Source organism: Trichoplusia ni, chromosome 4, assembly GCF_003590095.1.
Source record: "Trichoplusia ni isolate ovarian cell line Hi5 chromosome 4, tn1, whole genome shotgun sequence".
NCBI classification, from domain to species: Eukaryota; Metazoa; Arthropoda; class Insecta; order Lepidoptera; family Noctuidae; genus Trichoplusia; species Trichoplusia ni.
This window is the reverse complement of record NC_039481.1, coordinates 3273262-3295838: the sequence shown is the minus strand read 5'-3', so window position 1 is coordinate 3295838 and position 22577 is coordinate 3273262. Positions and strand designations below refer to the sequence as shown.

General features: G+C 34.6%; 2 protein-coding genes across 5 annotated transcripts in view; both read right to left on the bottom strand.

Annotated features, from left to right (window-relative positions):
- LOC113492563 (formin-binding protein 1-like) overlaps nt 1-19379 on the bottom strand; it is a 35978-nt gene extending 16599 nt beyond the window's left edge. For 3 of the 4 annotated variants that reach the window (XM_026870063.1, XM_026870064.1, XM_026870065.1), the window contains exon 1: nt 19152-19379. In XM_026870063.1, the coding sequence (XP_026725864.1) occupies nt 19152-19175 (24 nt within the window). In that variant the 5' untranslated portion in view covers nt 19176-19379. Of the gene's footprint in view, nt 1-10746; nt 10985-19151 lie in introns of those variants that run through there. The other variant, XM_026870066.1, reaches the window with a different exon arrangement.
- Nucleotides 19380-19556: 177 nt separating this feature from the next.
- On the bottom strand, nt 19557-22575 carry LOC113492562 (dynein regulatory complex subunit 5-like). The gene is made up of 11 exons (XM_026870062.1): nt 22333-22575; nt 21929-22179; nt 21676-21853; nt 21431-21608; nt 21151-21338; nt 20836-20983; nt 20582-20759; nt 20198-20411; nt 19987-20120; nt 19774-19863; nt 19557-19682 (listed from the first exon to the last, which is right to left on the bottom strand). The coding sequence occupies exons 1-11, from the start codon at nt 22496-22498 to the stop codon at nt 19581-19583; spliced, it is 1827 nt and encodes a 608-aa protein (XP_026725863.1). The 5' UTR covers nt 22499-22575; the 3' UTR covers nt 19557-19580.
- Nucleotides 22576-22577: the final 2 nt, after the last annotated feature.

The following is a 22577-nucleotide window of genomic DNA, read 5'->3' as shown; positions in this document are numbered from 1 at the left end:
GGCAAAGTAAGAATATGCTATGCAATTCAAGATTCGCAAAAGAAACGCTTCGCAGAATTATGGATATTTAAAGTGGATAAAGCACTGCTATATTTTCTTAAGGAGTTTCAAAAGAAAAGTCTATTTAATTTATAAAACCATTCGAGTTTAACTTGAAATGTTTTCTGGTAATAAATTGTTTATTTATGTTTTGAGTTATCGAGGTATGCGTTTATTGTGGGTTTAAGTAAATGTTCTGCATTGTTTACACGGGCAATACTCATTCATTACTCATTACTGCCGAAGTATTACGTTTTTATCGTTATTTGAAATAAGGAATGTAAGTTTCATGTTTGTTGATGTTGATTTCCGTCCTTCTATCAAGCGATTAGACAGCGAATAAAACGTTAATCTGTCTTAATCATCACGGAATATCTTTGTTAGCGCCCAAAACGTCCGAAATAAAAAAGAAAGTGAAAGTACCGAATGTAAATTCCTTACAGTTGGAAATCGCTAAACGTTTTATAGTATTTAACTTCCTATATTTAACGATACACAATTATTATTGTTCGTTTATGGGCGCAAATACGATTAAACGATTCGTTAACACAATAATTGTTATTAAAATATTAATGCTTTTGTAAACACAAAATAACAAAGAAGCACCATAATAAAAACCATGATCATTCTTGAACTTGGAACAACACCACACACTTCGTTTCTTATAATACTTAATCTTTTCGAAAACATTTTTATCGTAATTTGAATGTTAGCACTTGTTAGGTAATGTACTATCAGTCCATTGTGAGGCCCGACAGTGGTAACACAATATGTTGTTGCGTAAATGTTAAGACATTCATTTGGTATTTAAAATCCATCGTTGTTTCTTAGCGATGGAGTAAAATGTCACCCTTAGTAGGCCTAGCAACTTAACATGGTCGTAATCATCACGCCACGTGTCGTTTTCAAATCAACAGCCCCCATTTTAAGTACCGGCAGGGGCGGCCCTTTGGTACACCCACGGCGTACAAGTTCTACTCTGACTACTCTCACTTTATGTAATTCAAGTAGACTTGCATAACGAACCTCTACAACAGGTGACATAATTTATATTCCATAATAAGATAAATGCCATGATATCCTCGAGACTTACACTTTCCAATACCAGTTTTGAGTTCAACGGATTCTGTATAATTTATTAATATAAAATACGTTCACTAATAATTCATATGGTGTAACAATATTTTCGGATGTTTATGTGTATTTAATATCTACGTTCAGGTAATTTATCTTCGTGGTCTGGTAACTAGCAACATTCTCTTGACCGAAATGAACGTTTACGTCTAGCGAGTTCATAAACCTCTACTCCACATACTTTATGCTGTCAACCTACATGTTGATCGTTATTTTATCGCAATGATGTCCAACGTTAAAAGTAATTTTTAAATGTGTACAAATTCTTAGTGACTAATGAAGCAATGACACGGTTCTAGTCTGTTCATTTATTACAAAAACAACTCATAGTTTCGCTAATTTGTCCGGTCTGATGTTTGTTTTGATCCTTCATTTCTAAGTTAAAAATCTATACATACCAAGTTAAGACATATATTTCCCTGAACTAAAAATATCATGGATAAAATATGTAAAATCAATAGTTACACATGTATAAAAACCAGTCTGTAGACACACTTTTCCAGTGAACCAACTAGAGTACAATAATAAATTATAGCCATCAACAGTATAATATTAACAAAAGCTCTTTAACTCTTAAGCGTATCCGTGGGCAAGAATATACTTGAAGGGTGAAATTACAACAAAACTGAATGACTTCCGTTGATGAGCTTTTACATTTTATTTGCAGTCTAAATTCAGTTCGGTGAGGTCGTAGCGAGGTCGATCTATATTGGTAGGTGTGAGTCACGATTGATGACGTCATGGGGTGCCGGGGTGCGCACCCCGCCTGCGTCGCCCTGCATGACTCAATGTCGCGCCCTCGATTACTCGCCTAGGGCCAGACAGTCGCTCAGACACAAATAAATACACATTTACGATATTGAAATAGAACAAGGAATTCCACTTTCAATTATTTATTTTATGCACCCACTAAAATATTCTAATTTATAATCTTAAAAGTTCACGTTCGCGTTCTGTATTTACTTATGTTATCTGAATTCCGTCTCAATGTCCGTTTTATCAAATGTAGGTTACGGAAGATCTCGACTATTTTTCTGTTTATTTACTGATAAAAACAAAAATAAATTTGGATATAATATCCCAACCTATCGTAATAAATAAATGAAGTGCTGACTTACATAAAACCGAAAGATAGCTTCAAATGTCACTAAATATTGAAAGTCGAAAGAAAGTTTTTTTCTTAATTTTAGTAACTTATGTGAGGCGAAACCTGCATAGTAATGCATTAAACATAACTTTTATGCAGAGCTTTCTTTTTATGAAGGTAGACAGCATACACGAATGCGAGCCACGTCCTACAATACTTTAACGCGTACGTAACAATTTCACTTTCATCTTCACTAACAAAATATAAATTAACTTACACAATACGTGCACAACGACCGCATCGATGTCTCTTTCAATGAAGCAATCTGGCTTATAAGGTGAATTTAAAATCGTCAATAAACACCCTCACGTGAATATCACTCAACTCGTTTTTCTCGTTTCCAATGTAAATGTCATAATTTGTGATCAAACCAAGTCAAACACACTTGAACTTACTCCTACGATAATAAAAAATAAGAAGTCTTTCAATTGATATTTAAAGTTCTAGTAGTTCTACTGCACTTATACACAACGAAACCTAACGTTAACGCTGTCGAATTGAGTCTTGAAACTTGATAAAATACACGTTCAGAATAATAACCAGAAGATGAAACAATAACCCTTACAAAAGCAAAACAAAACGTGCCATAATTATAGCTAAGACAGCACCTAAGTGTATTATCGTAATCAAAACCACAGATCACGTACGATCTTTTATAACCGTATCTTTTGGTACTTTCTACACTTCACTGTTTTCGTTGTCTACACGTTTATGCAATGCAGAAAAAATATGCTAATGTATAATGAAAATTCGGTAGCAGTGAGGCGAAAACTAATATATTTTGTCACCTTGTGCATTTAAACACCCTAACGTGTCACTGCTATTGTATTTTAAGGGGCACATATATTTAAGAAATTAAGGTTAAGGGCCAGCAATGCTTGTGTTTCTTAAGAAGTGCGATTTTTTTATGAAGATACATTTAATGTTTCGAACTAATACATTTATTCACTCTAATAATGATGTTTTAATGTTACGCTACTACTCACAACTAATAATTATATATATAAAGGTTATCTGTAACGTATCGATATCAATAACATTATAGTAAATAACCATTGAAATGCATAGTGGAGCATGCTGACCAAGCGTGTAACACAAGGGTCTTTACGTTATTGTGTAAAAGTGGTGGAAAGCAGCTCTCGCGACGGTAGAAAGTAACGCGAGGACAACGTATCTCATTAATAACGATGATGCAAAAAATTTCATATTTTCACATAGCTTACAAATTATATTAAAATTATTTTTAAAATACATTAACAAAATATGGAAAACTGGTGAATAAGCGTTTATTAGTAGGTAGGTAGATCGTTCACGGTGCATGCACGGACAAGGCCTTCATAACAAAACAGTTAAGTTGTGAAAGTCGCACACGAGATCTCAGAGAGGTGCAACGGCTTGGACTTAAACTATGTCAAACACAGATATTAACATTACATAAGTAGCAATCGATTTGTTACAAAATCAATACTCACAAATAACCATTACCATAATTGATAAATTGATAAGACGTCTATAGAGGGCTCTACTTCTAGGAGTACTTGGTCTCAATAATCTCAATAATAACTTAAAAAGGGTTCCTTTATATTGTCTGAAATGTGAACCGATTCCACTGGGCAATGGAAAAAGTTTTATAATAATCAAACAGTTTCAAAGTTGGACAGTCGACCACAAAAAGTTGAACAATTGCAGTTTTACCAGCCCGAGCGGAAAACTATTGATAAAAAAGTTGGTCGGCTGAGTCCTTTTAGCAAGTACGTACAATATTAAATTTAATTCAGCTTCCCTATGTTTGTGGTCTAAAGCCAGACAAGTAAAACACTTAGTTACATATCCTAGGGAATTAAATAAGTACATTAATTACTTCGCGATTGAATCATTTAACAAAAAATCAGACGTGTCTCGCAATAATGTTTCTTAGGAGAAAATAACATGGTACAGTATGCCAATCTTCCTCATCTTTCAAGACGACAATAACCGTCTGCAGTGCTATACCAGTTGCCATAGAGGAGTACGTGGGAAGGCGGACGAAGACAGCTCGCGGCTGCATTGTGCCAGGCCAGGATACTAAAAAGTTTTTGTCATTCTATTGCTCATTGTTAAAACACAAAGGGCCTGTTTCCTGCTATTTAGTTTATACTGTGCACATTACAATAGGGAATGTGTTGCTAGTGTAATATTTTTTTGAGATACACGAATTATAGCAGTTTTTACACAATATTTATTTTATACCAGTTTTTTTTGGTTATTAAAATTGTACTCACTCGTATTAAACCAAGTTTTTAATTAATGAATATAGGTAACTGTGAAATTAAAGTTGTATTACAATCTGAAAGTCTTAAAAGGTTCCGTTATTTTTTCTTTTCAAAAGTGGCTACTATTCGCTACGATAACGACGAACCGATCGCCCCTGCAGAAGGGATGTGTTATTGGATTAGAGACCCCAAGATTTTGTACCCCTTCGTTTAAGGGAGATTTCAAAGGAACGACGCTGTAGGTAGATACCTACCTACTTATACTTACCTAGCACTTACATCTTCAAAACGAATCTTGTAATGATTTGGGTAAGTAGAATATGTCAACCGCAAGAATATCTAAACATAAACAAAAATTGTAAGTATGTAATAATACCACGACTTTCGTTTGTTTTGAATTCTCCATTGTGTCAATAAACGGTGTTTCCAAAACGAGCCCCTTCGCCATTTGTGTAACTTATCGGTAGTTCTTAGAATAATATACAGTAAAGACGTAGAATGTGTATCAGCACGAGCCTCGGAGCCATTGTTGAGACACGCGCGTTTCCGCTTTCTCGTGGAAAAATGCAAGCGCATTGTTGGAAAGTAAACGTAAGCATACGGAGTGATTTCAAGAACATTAAAGAATAAACAACTAATACCACTTACATATGTGTTTTATTTAGACGTTTATGTTTAAATGGTCTTGAAATGTGGTTGTTTCCTTTTCCTAAGGAATATGTGCTGTCGGTCGTAGTGAATACGGTGTGCGTCAGACTGGCGCCGGCCGGCCGGCCGTCCACAAGAGCCCACTGTTCTTGATGTTTCAATGTGAGTAGCGCAATTACACTAACGTATTTACCCAACCGCCCGCGGTCGATCAACCACGGCCTCAGCCCCCGACGATACGCACTTTTATGTTTACAATACAACTAAATGACGTCATTCACAAATATATTTATGTCGTTCAGTACAGTCGTACCGACATAAATGAGTAGGTAATCTTGAAAACATTCATCCAAGTCTTAAAAATCGGACATTGACTTCGTCACTGTGGTTAATAGGTAAAACCATTACAAATTATTTAGGACATATAAAAAGTACGCAATTGAACAGTTAAAAAATATTGACACCGAATACTTATTAATATACAAATTCAAAATGTCAGTAAATATAAATTAGACAGTACAAAGCTTGTAAAGAACAGATGTGCATAATTTCACAGTAGAGCGGACGCAGGACCGGTCAGAGGGGTCGGGTAACCGCAGCAGGTGTAATGGCACCGCCCGATGATGCTACTAGGGAACGTTCCTGTTTACAGAAACCACTATAACATTCATATTATAATTTAGATAAATAATCAAAATAAAACTTTAATAACTATCTGCAACCATACTAACAGTAAATAGTCTCCATATTATTTGCCTTCTGATAATGGTTTAAGAAGCTTTTGTTTATGGTTTTCTACTAATAAGACATCACTTTAAAACGTTGACCAAATGGCCCCCGTATGACGTCAGCATTTGCCGAAATTCCGGGTAGTTATTTTGGTTTCAGCGGCGCCCATATTATGATGACTGAACTGGCAAAAACGTTTGGTATTTCAAGTGGCTGGAATAGAGCGTTTAATGAACAATCGAAGCTAAAATTACACATACTTTTAGACTCGCATGGCTCATTAAAATACCTCTAATCTGATGACGTTTCACATAATTTAACGTGATTGATTGTACCATATCGATGGTTTTAAGTGTAAATGTATGTACTCATTTTCTCACGAGACAACATTAAGCTGATTGTTTCATGCTGTAAAGCAGATGCATTAACAGTGATAAAACAAAGCGCCTTTGATGAAAACGTGCTGGATAATAATAAAAGTAAATCTTGACATGATCACAATTCCCCTGTTGACTTCGTCGCATCTTATTGAATACGATGAAAGCGAACGATAAAAATAAAATTTAAGATACTAAATGAAATCAACCCGGAAGAATATACAACGGATCGGATGAGCAAGAGTGCGTTAACCCAAACGATGGACGCTGCTCACAATAATATGGACTAAATGTGTAACACAGGTTCCCTCGGCACTGAAAGATACATGAGTAAACAAACCAATTTAAAAAACGTAAAAATTTTCGTCCTTACCAATGTATAACATGTTCGATGAATGTATTGCAGATTTTTAAGCTTGAATATTGCACAGCGTATATATAGAAAAACATGAAAGATAAAATGGGTCTAAAAGAAATTTAAAACGAGTCTGATCAGGATTGAGGGTTCAAGCTATTCACTATAAACGAACAAGTATCATTTTTAAATTTATTTATGCTGTGTAAGTGCTGTCTTATTCAAAATAATGGCGCATTGTTAGTAAAACGGACTTCTAATCTAATTTGGCACTTGTCATACAACAACAGTTTTGAATTTAAAATACAACATAGAACATGTTTTTAAAGATTCACTAATGAAATCATAAATTCAGGGTACTAAAAATATTTGCATCGGGATTGTAATAAAAGGAGAGGCTGCCATAAATCGAATGTTACTATTCAATGTGGAAAAGTTTTCAACGTACAATATGGGTTGATGCAATACCCATTCATTCGGACGGCTGAATCACAAAACAGCACATGAGAGCATGTAACGAACAAGTGACGCATTCAATCCTTACAACCTGCGCAGAGAACTTATTGTTATGATTGCTATTAATAACATAACATTAACAACCTTACCTATATCAACAAATGCCGCTATAAACTTTACGAAACTAAACAATAGTTCCTTGAATGTAACCATTGAAACGGTGTTAGAAATCCTAATAATTTGTGGAAAAATCGGTTTCTTGTTTGACGTAGATCCCTTTCACAATTGAACCTTGAAATAATGTACTCTTAACAGCTGCATGGATAGACGTCGAGTTGAACCGGCAACGGCGTTCGAAGGCAAATTCTCACGCGGAATGCGCACAATTATAACCTTACTAAGAATTCACATACTCGCCACACAACACAAACTATTGTTTACAAGAGCACGGGGAACTTAACGCTGATGTTCCATTAATCACATGCATTCTTCCTTTCCGTATAGTTTACAATCTGTGTAAGTAATTCATGTTTTGAGATCGTATGTTCGATAGGTTTAAGCTGTGCATTTTACGTTTCTGTTCTTATTTCGCAAAAAAATTTATTACCCCGCGAACAAGAAATGTTTCGTTCACGTTAAAGTATAAAGCTCTGTACGTCTAGCTGGAGGCAAAACACAAGTAATTCTACAAACTAAATCGTTTAAACTCTATGTGCTGCTTCCCTGGAAAATCCTCACATTAATCCTAGAGATCACTTCCTCAGTCTCAGTAACAAGTGCCTACACTCCATCGTATGGCTCATTTTACCGTTTAATAAGCTCTAGAGTGGCTGAGTTCCAAGTAACCGTGATGGGAACAACAACAAAGTTTAGCCACGTTCACCTGCACTTTGGAATGTGAATGCATGAACTTAACACGATGGAGCCGCTGTATAACTTTGATTTTATTGACACGCTCAACATTTGTATCTTTGGAATCTTTCGAACCTTTCACTAAAACCTCAACCGTAACGCGAGTAGACGAATGTATTCGCGTAACGAAATTTTTGATGTCTGTTAAAAGCAGCGTTAAAACTATTTTCTAGAAAAATCATAGTTAACAATGCGTAGCAAGTAAATTAAGGTGACTAGTTAATCTCGGTTTGATATCACGGCCGTGTTTGCAATCATACATATGAGAATTTCTAGGAAAACGAGTGAGGTGTGACGGTTGTGTTGTGTGGAGGTGGAGCGCGACACATCACCCACTTGCATGAGGGAGGTCCGGTCTGCCGCACCTCCGCCTCGACACTTTCGCTAACCGTACTACCAACACAATTGTTATATCAGAGCTTGCTTAAACAACTTCTAGGTTTGATAACTTAATAAATTTGAATTTGAAAATCGAAATATCCCGATTAATTATATATTTATAAATTCTCTATTGCACCGCCTATAACTAGACGTGAGCCATACTGCACATGACTAGAGTCGAGTACGCAATATGACGCTAGGAAAGATCGACGCACTTAAAGGCATTCGTTATAACAATAATATCTTTATGGCAGTCAGTGTTGCGAATACGAATAAGAATGAACTGCCACAACTATCATACTTGTACTAACACAGTATGTAGTAACGTGGCCTTGTGTACGCAGCGGAATATTTTATTAGGACCACTACAAACTACGAACTTTTTGTTAAATGGAACAGGGGGTTTTTAAGACAAGAGAAACATTGCCAACGTTATTTCTAGAGATACTGCCAGTGAAATCAATATGGATGCGCATTTCGTGCTTCACAGCTGCAGCATGCTAGACTAAGGCAAACCGGTCGTCTATCTTTAACCTCTTGCAACACAGTTTGTAATAAGCAGAGATACTCGAACGGAACAACACCTAAATACAATACACGATGAACTAATACTACATTACCGATTACAACATAATACAAAGATGACGTGATAGTAAATAACTATTTTGTTTTACGATTGTAGTAGTATCAACTAAGTCTGTTGTAATTTGATTCCAAACATCCATTTCATTGTTTCTGTTTGTTACAACGGCATCGTATGTATGTTGCCTGATATTTATAAAATACCTAGTAAACAAATTGTTTTTGCGACTAGAGCTATGAAATACGGCGTGCTTTATGGTAAATTGGGCTTGTCATTAATACACGAGATATTTTCTATAATCTAATCAAACAAACATGGTTTATCTAACAAATATTTTCACGACCGACCGAGTTAGATATTGAAGTGTCAATCATTTCCTCGATCACAAGTACATACTATTCAAGGTAAATAAAAATATCTTTATATAATAATGCATTTGTGATAAATAATAGGATAATTGATTATACGACTAAATATTAATAACTTATTTGTCTATCGGACCCTTATGTTTTAAACTTTCATAACACAAACGTTTCTTTAAAGGGATAGTGCTGTCCGTTGAATTGAAGCAACAGGAAATCGATCTGATGCCGGCGACTAATGGCTATGTAAACACAAGCCATAAGGGCGGGGCGGGCCCTTCGCATACAGTTACGATCACTTTTTAAACAGAGCTAATTTGATGTGATGTGCACTATCATATTTCTGAATGATGATAATACAATACCCGAAAAGGTTAAACATAGGCTGGTGAAGCAAAATTGATTATTGACACGCTATTAATACTATGATTTGCTTTTTATCTAAACAAAATGGAAGCTCAGGTCTCATTTTATCTTATCAACGGTTTTCAATGCAGTGTCACAGTGAATAACATCAGTATCAAATATTAATATATATATAACGATCTCAATTTTTGATAACTCACAAACGATATCATAAATCCTCGTAAACCTGTTTAAAGTAACGTGCAATAAATTACGTAACAATTACCTACTCACTAGGAACAAAAACAAATGCTAGTTAGCGCGTTTATACAGATTCTAATTGGCAGCGGAAAAGTCGGTCTGCAGTTCTACTCAGATTACTTCCGCAGTTTTTCATTATGATCGAATTCGACCCTCGATTCAATTTGAGTATTTAAGTATAAGGTAATAAGTTTGTTTATTAAATAGGAGTTTGAAATTAGAACTGTTTGCTAGGGATCTATAAGTGAATAACCTCGAACTTGAACGATGCAGTTGCCACATGTAAACAGGAGCGCGGAGTGGCAGATGAAACTCTTATTGACGAAAGGTGCGGTCCGGAGCGTGCGTTGACTAGCACGTGCCACGCGGAGAAATCCTGATGTTACTTATACGAACAACACTATCGAACACATGCGTGTTGCGCCTATTTCTATTTTACACACACTTAAACCCGACAGCTAAGATTTATTACACTTTTCATAAATTCTCTTCAAGATGAAATGAATTTGATTACTTGTTACAAAGTATCAGCAGAAATATCAACAGATTTCAATCACACATTTTGAAACCTAATACATTTAACAATATTCACTCGGAATCGATCATGAGAAACAATTAAGTTTACGAATGATTGAAATAGATCTGTTAATAATAAATATCGAGTTGATCGAGTGCAAGAGAGCAGCACGATCTGTCTTACGAGATGACAGGATTGCAACGTCGCTAGATAACCCGAAGTTATATTAACTAGTACGATTAACCCACCTCGTTAGTTCACGTGTTTCCAACTTCCTGCTTCAAGCTTACTGCGCTATGCGTCACTAACGGTTTTGCAAGAACTGCTTTTCTTTACTGCGCAATGGCAGCATTCCGTTAACTTAAAAATAGTGCTATACTTATAATTCCTGATATAAACATGTAATTCATACCTTTCTCCGTAATGCTACATTGACTTTGAGATATCTATAATGTAAAACAATATTATCAGTTTCTTATCTTATCTTATTTAAAATTAGTATTAAGTAATAGACATTTCTAAATAGATTAGATAAGTTAGTATTGACATTACTTTATCGTGTACAAATAATTTTATTATTTGTTATTTAAACTTTATCCGTGCAGAGTACTAGCCTCGAGGTACCTATGTACGCTTTTAATCATTTTTGCCCTTTCTTGTTTCTCACGTATTACAAAATTACAAATGTAAAGGTTGTTACGATAACTTGACTCATTACACTACCGTGCTTCTAGATAACTAGAGAAAATGGCATTTTCTAAGATACGTATTGAAAACAACAATTTGCCAATACAATATAATTCAACGTTCAGCTTAATAGTTTTGTTCTCAACTGTTAAACACATTTAAGCCGTGAAAGTGTTGTTATAAGTAATAGGTACTTTGCGTTTTAAAAAGTTTCACGTAAAACGCAATAGTTATTCAGTCAATTACTAATACTCGATGTTATGGCAATATTTCATGCTTAAAACATATTCAATTCATCCATTTATTTTACGGATATAACAAGTTTTCGTTTTCTAGCAAAATTAATAAGAATTACAACTCATAATGGATACATTTTAAGACAATGAAACAGATTGAATTATATTATCAAAAATGGATTTGCCTTTAGTTGAACCTTCAATTTTACATGGTATAAACGGTAAAAAGTAACAGTTTGTATAAGTTATTCCTCTGCCAATTACTTATTTTAGTAAGATTAGAGGCATAATGTTGGTATGTATGTTCATAAATTATTACTACTTACAACGAAAGCAATTAATCACAACACAAAACCACAACGGTTCGCAATAACGTCATTAATTAAACAATGTGCGTCTAGGGTATTCTTGTTGTGTGATGATTTGGCCACAGCCTCTCTGTAATACCTAAATCAAACTAAGCATAAAGGTTCATGTTGTTTTAATTCATCGGAAAAAAGTAAATAAATAGTAAAAAGGTATGAAAAAAATAATAAAATAACATATAAAAAATATAATACTACTTTTAGTACAAAGAAAATGCCCGAACGGAGTATAGATAAATAATCCGAGTTGTCACTATGGTCGATAGATGGCGTTGGGATCGAAATAGATCGCGCTATGGTTTCGTTACACGCATTTGGTTGGGTATCGGCCGAGCGCTTCGGTACCGTCGTGGTTGGAACTCGAGAAAGGACATAGGATAGATTTTATCCCAAAAATCCTGCGGGAGCGGGAACTTCTCAAAAATCCCGCGAGATCGGGAACTATGTGAGTAAAACCAAAAATCTGCCGGAAGTCACTGTTCCACGCGAACGAAGTCGCGGGCAAAAGCTAGTATGTTCATAAATTATTACTACTTACAACGAAAGCAATTAATCACAACACAAAACCACAACGGTTCGCAATAACGTCATTAATTAAACAATGTGCGTCTAGGGTATTCTTGTTGTGTGATGATTTGGCCACAGCCTCTCTGTAATACCTAAATCAAACTAAGCATAAAAGAATTATTTACGTTACTCATTACTATTAGGAGTATTATTGTAATTATTATACATGTACTCTATATTAGGATACCCAATAGGCAAATCGTTTTGAATATAGTATGTCTAAAGTACTAGACAGTTGGTACAGACTTAGTGTAATAAGATGTCAATCATTATAGGTACAAAAAGGATATGACATGACCTCACGACAGTGCCGATTAGACATAACTTTCACACAATTTGGAATTTATATACATATATTTGAGACGACGTTGCGCAATCAATTGTATAATAACAGCGATACAGACTAAATAGAAATTCTAAATTATAGCCTCAATGAAATGGCTTTCTTAATTAAAATAATATAAAAAACGACTTCCTAAACTGCTTTATATGTGATTGCGTGTGAGTGCACAAAAGTTTCGGAACCGCATTTAGCGAGTGAGCGCGCGCGCACCGTATCAACAATAATTGCTCCATCGCTTTTTAATTGTTCCAGCGCCTCACATCCATCAGACCTCATACGGGGCTGGCATTGTTTTTCTCAGGGCCTCGCTAACAAGCTACTTTTGATTTGCACGTGAGTTCCTTCTCTTTCTGTGAGAACTTATTGGATTCGCGTGTCTGCCTTTTCTTGCGTAATGCACACCTAAAGACTTTCAATACATCAGTCAAATATAGTATTAACATCAATTGCGCCACAAGTTATTGCTTTTTATTCGTCATCAACAACAACAAAGCAAAACTATGTAATTTAATGTCTAAATGCCTTATCGCAACAGGTCGTGACATTTGACTGTAAGTGCTAGAATGATGGTTCATGTTTGACAATCTCGTACCGAGTCAGCACGACGACGTTAAGATTATCTCAACCGATACATTTGGGTTCGTTCGGATACACTTTCTCGTAATGTGCAAATTCCATATGCTTTAACTTTCGCGAAGTATGTAACGGTCCATGAACACCAGCCGTTACCGTATTTAATAAACTTATTCTTTATTATTTTACATCGATATTAAAATGGCTGTTGGACAACACTTTAGCAAAGTCTTTATTTATTTATTTTCGATTGTGTTTATCATATGTATCATAGAATTCTGAAATAAAAATATATAAATATACATATTCATAAAGCAAAGAATCACAGGCATGTAGTAGAGAAGAATACATTCAAACGTATGGGATCTCAAAAATACACAGTTCGCAAGATGCTAAAACAACTTGATGTTCGATGGGTCTGCCATAATGATTTAATTTGAAACCTTAATCTCTTGTCCATAGAATTGTTTTTTGCTTGAGTTTATTCACGTTATACTTAGCCATTATTTGGCGCGGTCCTGCTTATTCTGGTCGAACCGGTTCTACGCCTGGCTTTGCGACTGGACCTGCTACCACTCGCCAAATGAGTCGTGCGCGCGCCTACGTCGCAAAAATGTTATGGCGGTTTGGTTAAACCCAACGAATCAAGAGATTATATGAATGGTATACTATGAAGTACCTAAATCTGCTAGTTCTATTGACAGTCGACAAATCTTAAAAGACCTTGAAATGTCGCTACGTTTAGTTATTGAATCGCGCAGGTGCGGCTGCTATCAAGAACATTGAGGGTAGAGCCTGAAAGGTCACGCCTGCACGTAATTCGATTCTGATCCAATTAAGTGAGACTTTTATACCTGCTCGCTCTCCTATAAAATATGGACTGAACTTATAAACATCAACTACTTAAGAAGTCTTTTTAAGATTGACGTAAAATATTCTTCTGTATTGAAATACACAATTTATGTTTAATTTTTTTAAGACTTTATTTTTTATTTGACTGTTTAGAATCCATAAAGCCTAATATTTTATATCTGTAATAAATAACTTAGATCTGTGACTGGTATTTATTCTAGTTCTATTCAAGCAAAATTAAATTTCCATAACAGCCGTTAAACATAAATGCCCGAGAACTTGTTTTTAATCGTGAAATTAATTTAAATCAGTTATAAGTGCTTTTCTATCAGATAATATTTACATTTGTATCTTCAATTATGTCATTCAACCAAATAATTTTCACTTTCGGCATATCTGTCGTTTGTAAATGCATTAAAAAGGAAAAATTACAAGTAAGTTACTATTTAATTTTGAAAAGCTTGGTCGAGTGCTTTTCATTTCGAATTCTTTAAGAAATCGATCTTTGTCTCTTAACAAAGTGAGGAGGTATAGGTAAAATGTGTAGAGAAGGCACATCAAAATGATCAAACTAATTGCGTCCTACTTAACTCCGTCAAACAGAACGCTACAATCGTCGTAGTAAACAATAAGGAACGTTTCGGTGGTGAGATCATCGTCCACCAAGTTATCCATAATAGGCTGGCTCCTTTTTTTATTTCGGTCAGCCTACACAATAAAATTAAAAACTAAAAGCCATTATAAATGATCACGCAAGAAACTATTAAGGAAAAAGAATGCGTGGTTTATTTCTGGCCTTATTATAAACTATTTTATACGTATTTCGAACCTTACTGATAAGCTGCTTTGGCCTAATTATTTCGAGACTTCAAACAAATACTTTAAATAGCAACAAAATATGATACGAAGTTAAAAATTAAAATCTCCTGCATAAAAAGTCCAAATGTAAAGATTTGTTATTTACAAATATCGAAACTGTAACTAAGACTGAAATATTTATACGATTTCGTCAAGCATACACTATTTACGTTGCCAATTAATTAAACAAACGTAAACAAGTATTAATCGGGTTTTTTTTTATCAGGCACCGATAGCAAAACAATTTTCCTCGTACAATAAAATGTTTTAAGGAAAACCTTATCGAGTCTTCACCACATCTCGTCTTGTATTTGAACTTAAAAAGTTTTCAGTCTGCGTATAACTTTAAACGATATCCGGAAGACTGACAACTTCACACACAGCCTACAGACGACCGATCAGACGACGAGCGCTCAGACTGATAAAAGGATTTAATATTGATTCAATTGAAGCAGAATTGAAAAAGATACATCGTCCATTTGGCTTCAGTTTCCTATTGCAACCCAGTGCCCTAGTAACTAAGTACGTGTCAATAGAAGCCAATCAAGCGCAACGTCTCTTGACGAGGACGCAATAATTTGAAATCGTTGTCACCTTACTCCACTACCGCAATATCTTATTTGTTCAAATACTTTCATGAGTATCTCGGAACTTAATGAACTCCCAGATAATAATTAAACATAATATACACTTCCGCAATAAAAATTCATTCGAAACTAAAATTTCATATCATAACTAACGGTTAATATTGGAATATGTAGATTTGCTTCATCATCGGTCGTAAAAGTAGCTGGTACATGATGGGTAAAGTAATCAAAGTAACTGTAGAGTAACACAAAATCGTAGGGCACGTTCTAATATTCTGATGCATGTGTAGGCTGTTAACAGATAAGTAATCAGTTGAGATAAACCCATGTGTCGTAGTGCACCATGCAATGCGTTTGTGCAAGTGTTCGTTTAAACGAAACGGTTGCATAACAGCTTAGTACATAGTCAGTTTATACGCAGGTCCTACTGGTACTTGTAAAGCTAGTCAATAACATTTAGTTTTACGTTCTAATGGTACAAGTTAAACCTCTCGAGAAGCATTTCTGTAAGCTTATATGTGTGTACTTGTACGTATGTAGATATCGCGACAACCAGCATTAAGGGTTTTCGAACCCAAAGGAATGAATTAAAAACTTAGAGCAGTAAATGATGGAATTTTAAAACTATTGGCATTGAATATATACAGTTATCTGTCAACGGACCCATGATTTGTTTAAAAAAAACTGACTGGTTCGCTAAGTAAATATGAGATAACAGAGGGATATATTGATTTTGTTCGGCACACTACCTTGATATTCAGTAAGCCTCATGGCGTTTACGTTCGTTATTCTGACTGTGGCCGCTATTCAGGTCGCGTTACAAAATGCTTAGCGAACTAGTTCAGGGACATCGTTGTAATTGAATTGTACATGATACTTGCCGCAGTCATGTCAATTTATCACTTTTTTACTACATTTTTTTTATTTAATTTCGAAACTATTTGCCAATTTTTCTGCAATGTACTTCTATGTTTACATACTTACGGATGCGAGAAAATTAAAATGTAAACAATTTAAATGTTAAATATGCAAGACTTTCTCGTAAGTAAGAGCTACTACAATGAATATAATAAATGTAGTTACTGCCTAATTAACGTAAATATCGCAAGACTGGCTTTGCATTTTTGGATTCAAATTATATACCGAAATACGAAAGATTTCACTTTCTTACCTACTTAAACCAAACAAATGGCGAGATGATCTTTTAACATCAAGTGTCCATCTACATAATGATAGGTAGGCGCAACGAATGGACCATTTCACAACTAGGCAGCAAGTCGAGCGGAATGCGGGCCGCCACCGGCCTTGCAGCTTGCCAACACTGACCACTCTCGCACACTTATAGATCCAAATAGATACACTATCAGCGATACAAAGTGTTTCTGTCCGCGTACAGAGGCCGATGACCCTTATGTCAATCTTCGCCATTTATTTGCTGACCTAACAGCCGGTATGTTTGGCTATTCAAAAAGTATACGATAGCCTAGACTCAAAAAAGAGATTCAAATTCGATTCGAGTATGCGAATTAGAAAAGAATTTATCTAGGCCGAAAAAAGGCGAGTAGGTATTCCCGTTAAAAATACTAGTAAAACTAGATAACTAATTTGCAAATCAAGGCTTTAACATGTCTAACCCTGATACCTAGATATTCATTTTCGTTCTAGGTGCTTGCATTTACATGTATTGTGTGACGACATGTAATGTGTTCAATTTGTTTGCCAAGGACTTTTCAATGTTGGTAATAATGATGAAAACACATTGGATGAAATTGTCTTTGATTAATGATTGTAGAAAAAATATTGTTTGTAAGAGATAAAAAGGCTTCAGAGATTTTCGTGGGGTAGATTGTAAAGCTAGCATTGTATTGATTAGTATGGTCATTGCAAATACTTTAAATACATGCAAAATCCATATCATTGAATCTTAGAATAGCTGGCAACCAAGTAGATTAGCACACAATGTACTGGCCAGACACATAATGTATCAAGCACAACCCATTGTTTGCTTCAGGAATTGAGGACACATTAAATGGACTCTTATCATAACATGAAATGCCTCATGTTTTATATATGTCAAACATATTATGGGTGGTTTAAAACTTAACAAATATTTAATTTACAATCATATAACATAAAAATTAGTTTCCTAATGTATCTACTTGAAAATACTGCAAATGGTTTTCAATTGTTTTGATGAAAATAATGATAACTGGCTCTTAAAGAACAATGATATCATTGTTTATTATTGATTTTACCTAAGACACCTTATTCATACTTTTCCAACCTATAGCCCTGCCCTTATGAATAAACATAATACATGTTTTAGTAAACTATTCCATACAAACAGAAAAATCTATTATTATAATGGTATTTTGTCCTAGTATGTGCTTCTAAGATTCAATTCAATTTATTATATTAAGATGTACAGTAAACTTTTACTGCATTGTGTTATAGCTCACAAGGCTTGTAGTTTCACTTTATTAGGATATCCTTTTATTATATTCGTAGTTAAATTATGCTTGATATAGTTCCAGATCCCAACACTGACCTACATACAACATCAATGTGGTGAAACAACATGTCAATGGTCACACAAACTCAAGGTGATTGAATATGCTCTATGCATAATAACTTAATGACATACACTAACAATGAATCATACAATTTTAAGTATCCAGCCATAATGATATCACACAAAAATGAATGGAAATTTTGAGGCTTTGATGAGTCATAGGTAATTAAGTGATTTATCAGAATGCGCTTAATAACATGTGTAATTGTTAAAGTGATATCTACTCGCTTAGTAAATGGGTAATACTTAATGAGATTATTATTAGACTCATTATAATAAGCTTTGTCCTGACTCCTGTTGACAAATGATAACAACTTGGAGATTGTTAGGTATTATTTAATATACTTGTACTTTAACTTTATATTATGGCAAAGCATATGTTATTATCAAATCATATATGCAAGTAAAGAACAATTTATAAGCAAAGAATTACCTCACTTGGCAAGTTTTAGACATGGTAATTATTACTTGATTTGACCTCAAGTATTATTTTATTTTTATTCTACACCAAAAAACAATATTAGTGAAATTACCGAAAAAAAGATTAAACAACCTATTAAAATCAAAATTTACTTATCGAAAATTTTATTATCAGATTATGAATACTCATTAAATTTGATCACACAAAAAAAAAATATGTAAAACAAGAAAATATGTAGAGGATTGAAAAGAAAACATTTTGAGCTCAGATATTACGAACCTATAAAATTGGACCGTTAATAAAGAAGTCCGTTTTTAATAAAACTTTTACACTTGAAGTACATGGTTATAGGAAGAGCTGCAGAGAAACATATTTTTTTTGCCGAGCTAACAAAACTATTTCAAACTTTCTACTTATGAATTTCTTTAACTAAATGCTGTGTATTTTATTATATACTTGCAAAAGGAGGATACTAAAATAATAGTGCAGTCAATAATACACTCTACGTAAGTTCACTCATAATAACAGAAGCTAAACAATTTACAATTTGCTGGACAACCGACACGGAATCTTAACGTCGTAGACCACTTACCCAAAGCTCAATACCCCAATTCATTTTCACGGCAATAGAATCCACACTTACACAAAAAAACACATTGAAGCTTCACTAACACACTACTGTTGTTAACAAGTAAAATTACGAAAATAATACCACTAATATGTTGTTTTTAATCACTACCACCATTTCAAAACACATTCTAGAGAAATAAACATGGCTGACTGACGTGACATTTCGAAAGACTGGCGAATGCTGACTGATCGAATGACAGACGGAAGTTCGAAAAGTAAAAACAGGTTCTCGCTCCGTGTCTATGGCAAATGTTGCCAGGGTCACTTTGTTCCCAGAGTTAGGGCAATTTTTTAAGTTAAAACAAATCATTTTTACTAAAATAATAATGAAAGAAACGAGAAATAACGCTTTACTTTATAAAATCATTTTATTAAAAGATAGATACTGTTCTTATGAAACAAATATTTTAATATGTCTTTGAGTGTTTTCACTGCGTGGTTGTAGTAATGACCCATCTGAGCCACGACGAACGAGTGCCGTCCGCCTAACATCCTGGAAATAATTGTTTGGGATCATTTTAATTTAGTTGTTTACATTAAAATAAGTTTCCTATAGGAATAACTCTGACTAATGATATAATTACTTTCACTGGTTCCAAAATATTATGATGACTCGATCTTCGCGATGTCGGTGGTCCAGTAATAGATGAAGCCCTTGATGATGGTAGTGGACTCTGTAACAATGATAAAGGACATGACATGTACTTAATTATTTCAAGCCAAAATAAATCGATCTATTTCGCTTTTAGCTCGTATTTTTAACAAGCACTTATCAATTATGGCTACAGAAAGATTACCTTAAACGATGGTACAAATCCAAAATCAGAAGGTAATGGTTGCGTTTGCAAGCTATACGTTCCTTCTTCAGAAGCGACGGAAACAATTGACGGCCGAGCTGATAGCTGCTGGGCCATAAGAAGCGGGTCCGTGTCTAAAAGCAAATTTGAAATTATCAAGAAAATTGATTTCCATTTATGCCAAATACTCCTATAAAATTACTCTATTTACCAATATTCATCCCCTTAGCGACTCTTCTGGCCTGAACAAGTTTCCCTGCACTTCTTCTAAATCGGATACCTTTCTCGGCTTCTCTTCTTAGCCTTTGTGCTGCTGCAGCTGATTCTGCTACAGCCTTAGCCATGGAACTCATTCCTGATCTTTTTAAATTCAAGTCAACAATATAACTTAAGCAAATTGCGTTGGATAGAATACTGTCGCTGGGCTGAAATAAAATCGTTATATTATTGTTCGCATTGATCATTTTGATATTGATTAGTTAACGTTAGTCCTCCCGCTGGACTACCTAAACTACCCCGTAGACTTTCATTATCTTTGCAAGTACAAACTAAGTACACTCTTTCTTGTTTATCTTATGATATGAAAAATGCTTACCGAACCAATATCATTTACACTAAGATCAAGTGTCCGTAAAGGGGTCTTTACCAATCCTATTGCTCGAGCTAATAAATCGCCACATGTCGGTGGGTTTTCCGCACTTGTTGTGGACCATACTCCCGCTGGTGGCTTGCTCAGTGGCCCAGGAGTGATTCCACATCCCGATATGTTTAGGCTAAATATGACATAAAGTAATATTAAAGAAACGATCAAACAAACAAACTAAAAATATTTCCTGTTTTGTCTTGTACCTTGTCAAATTGCATCCTCTTGCTAGTGAGACGGCCACATGCGCTATACCTTCAGACCCAAGTTTAGTATTAAGTCTTAAATCAAGAGTACGAATACCGCATCTGTAGTGATTCAAAGCGTGAGCTATGCTTTCTACGCCAACAGGACCTAAAATGGTTAGATAAAATTAAACCAAAAATAAATACCTCCTTTAAGTACTGTAAAAGTATATGGAATGTACATCGTACACGAATAACACAAATAATATATGCGTTATCTTGTGAGATCAGTTAACACTTTAAGAGATATATTTCTATTAACTTAGTATATATTACCAAAAACATTATCGGCCAGTATAAGAGTTCGTAAAGCATCACGATTGAAAATAAACTTTGCGATTGAAGATGCTCCTTCATCTCCACATTTGCAATGACTGAAGTCAAGAGTTTCTAATCTTAAGTTGTCGGCCAGTCCGCGAAGAACATATCTAACCCTTTGACAATTCATGTCACTTCGAGTAATTCTAAAAAAAGCACAAATATACGATGTAATTATAAGAGGCACGGCATAATATTTTATTAATGAAAAAAAAAATTAAGGCTTGTTTGCCACCACCTCAATATCCTTAATTGAACACACTTTTCCAGACCGCGCGCTAAAGATTTAGCGTCATTGTTAGTGAATTGAAATTGGTCTCTTCGGTATTCGACACCTATAGATTTCAACTGGTACGTAAGATGTAACTCGACTAAATTCGTCAAGCTACCTAAAGCGGCATGTAGAGATATGTGATCTGAAAAGAAAATTTTGTGTTTGAATTAAGGGAGATGTTATATCTAAGTTCAATTTCTTATACTTGCCTCTGGAGAGAACTTCGTTATTCTTGGAAAGCTGCTTATTTTCAGTTTGTCGCTGATTGGTTACAAGATGAGCAAGTTCTGGTGACGCCATTCTTTGAACAGGAATATCCGTCGGAATCAAACTTCGGATTGACAACTTTTGAATGTATGGACCACACAGCTGCACTAATGTAGTCACCTGCAAGTTGATGAAACCATTCCCATTAGGTCTTGTATTAAGTTTTAGTTGGAATAATATATTTTCCCGTTTTACCTTTTCAGGATCGTATTGTCGAGGATTCATGTTTTCTAGAATAAATGCGAAATGTCGCTCCATAAAAACATTAATCCATTTCTTATCCTCAGCTAAAATAGGAGAATCGGGGAACTTCGAGTGGTAACATCTTTTCCAAAATATATCGCTTTTGATATTATCAACTAATATTTGAAGAGGGACGTCCGTGTCTAGAATTTGCAGAAACAGTTCGCGGTCCTTTGCAGTTAAATCTTTTAGCTTAGGGTAACCTGGAAGATAAAAGTTTTTCCAGTATGAGATTTAACATTTATCAAATATGATCAGATCAGAAATAAATAACTCGTGACAAAAGTGTTTTTTTTTATTCTTAAGTTAAAAAAAAAACATTTTATAAGCATAGCATGCTTTAAATTATTACAAACCCAGCCAATTTTCTGCCAACTTTTCAATACATATGGAAACAAGCGATTTAGGTATATTAAAATCCCAATCGAAACATTCAGCTTTCACTTTTCTTTTCCCTTCTATTATTTCATGATGTTTATATGCTAGATAACTACTATATTTAACACTTTCAGGGAACTTCATTTTGCATTAAATAACTGTTAATAAGTTGATATTATACTACTACTTCCTTTCTGTATTAAAATTATAATAATGTTGTTAG

Coding starts and splice junctions, on each gene's coding strand:
- LOC113492562 (XM_026870062.1), bottom strand. CDS start 22,498: ATGAAGTTCCCTGAAAGTGTTAAATATAGTAGTTATCTAGCATATAAA. Junction 20,121..20,197: donor CGCTAAGGGGATGAATATTG/GTAAATAGAGTA, acceptor ATTTGCTTTTAG/ACACGGACCCGCTTCTTATG. Junction 19,683..19,773: donor ATATTTTGGAACCAGTGAAA/GTAATTATATCA, acceptor AATTATTTCCAG/GATGTTAGGCGGACGGCACT.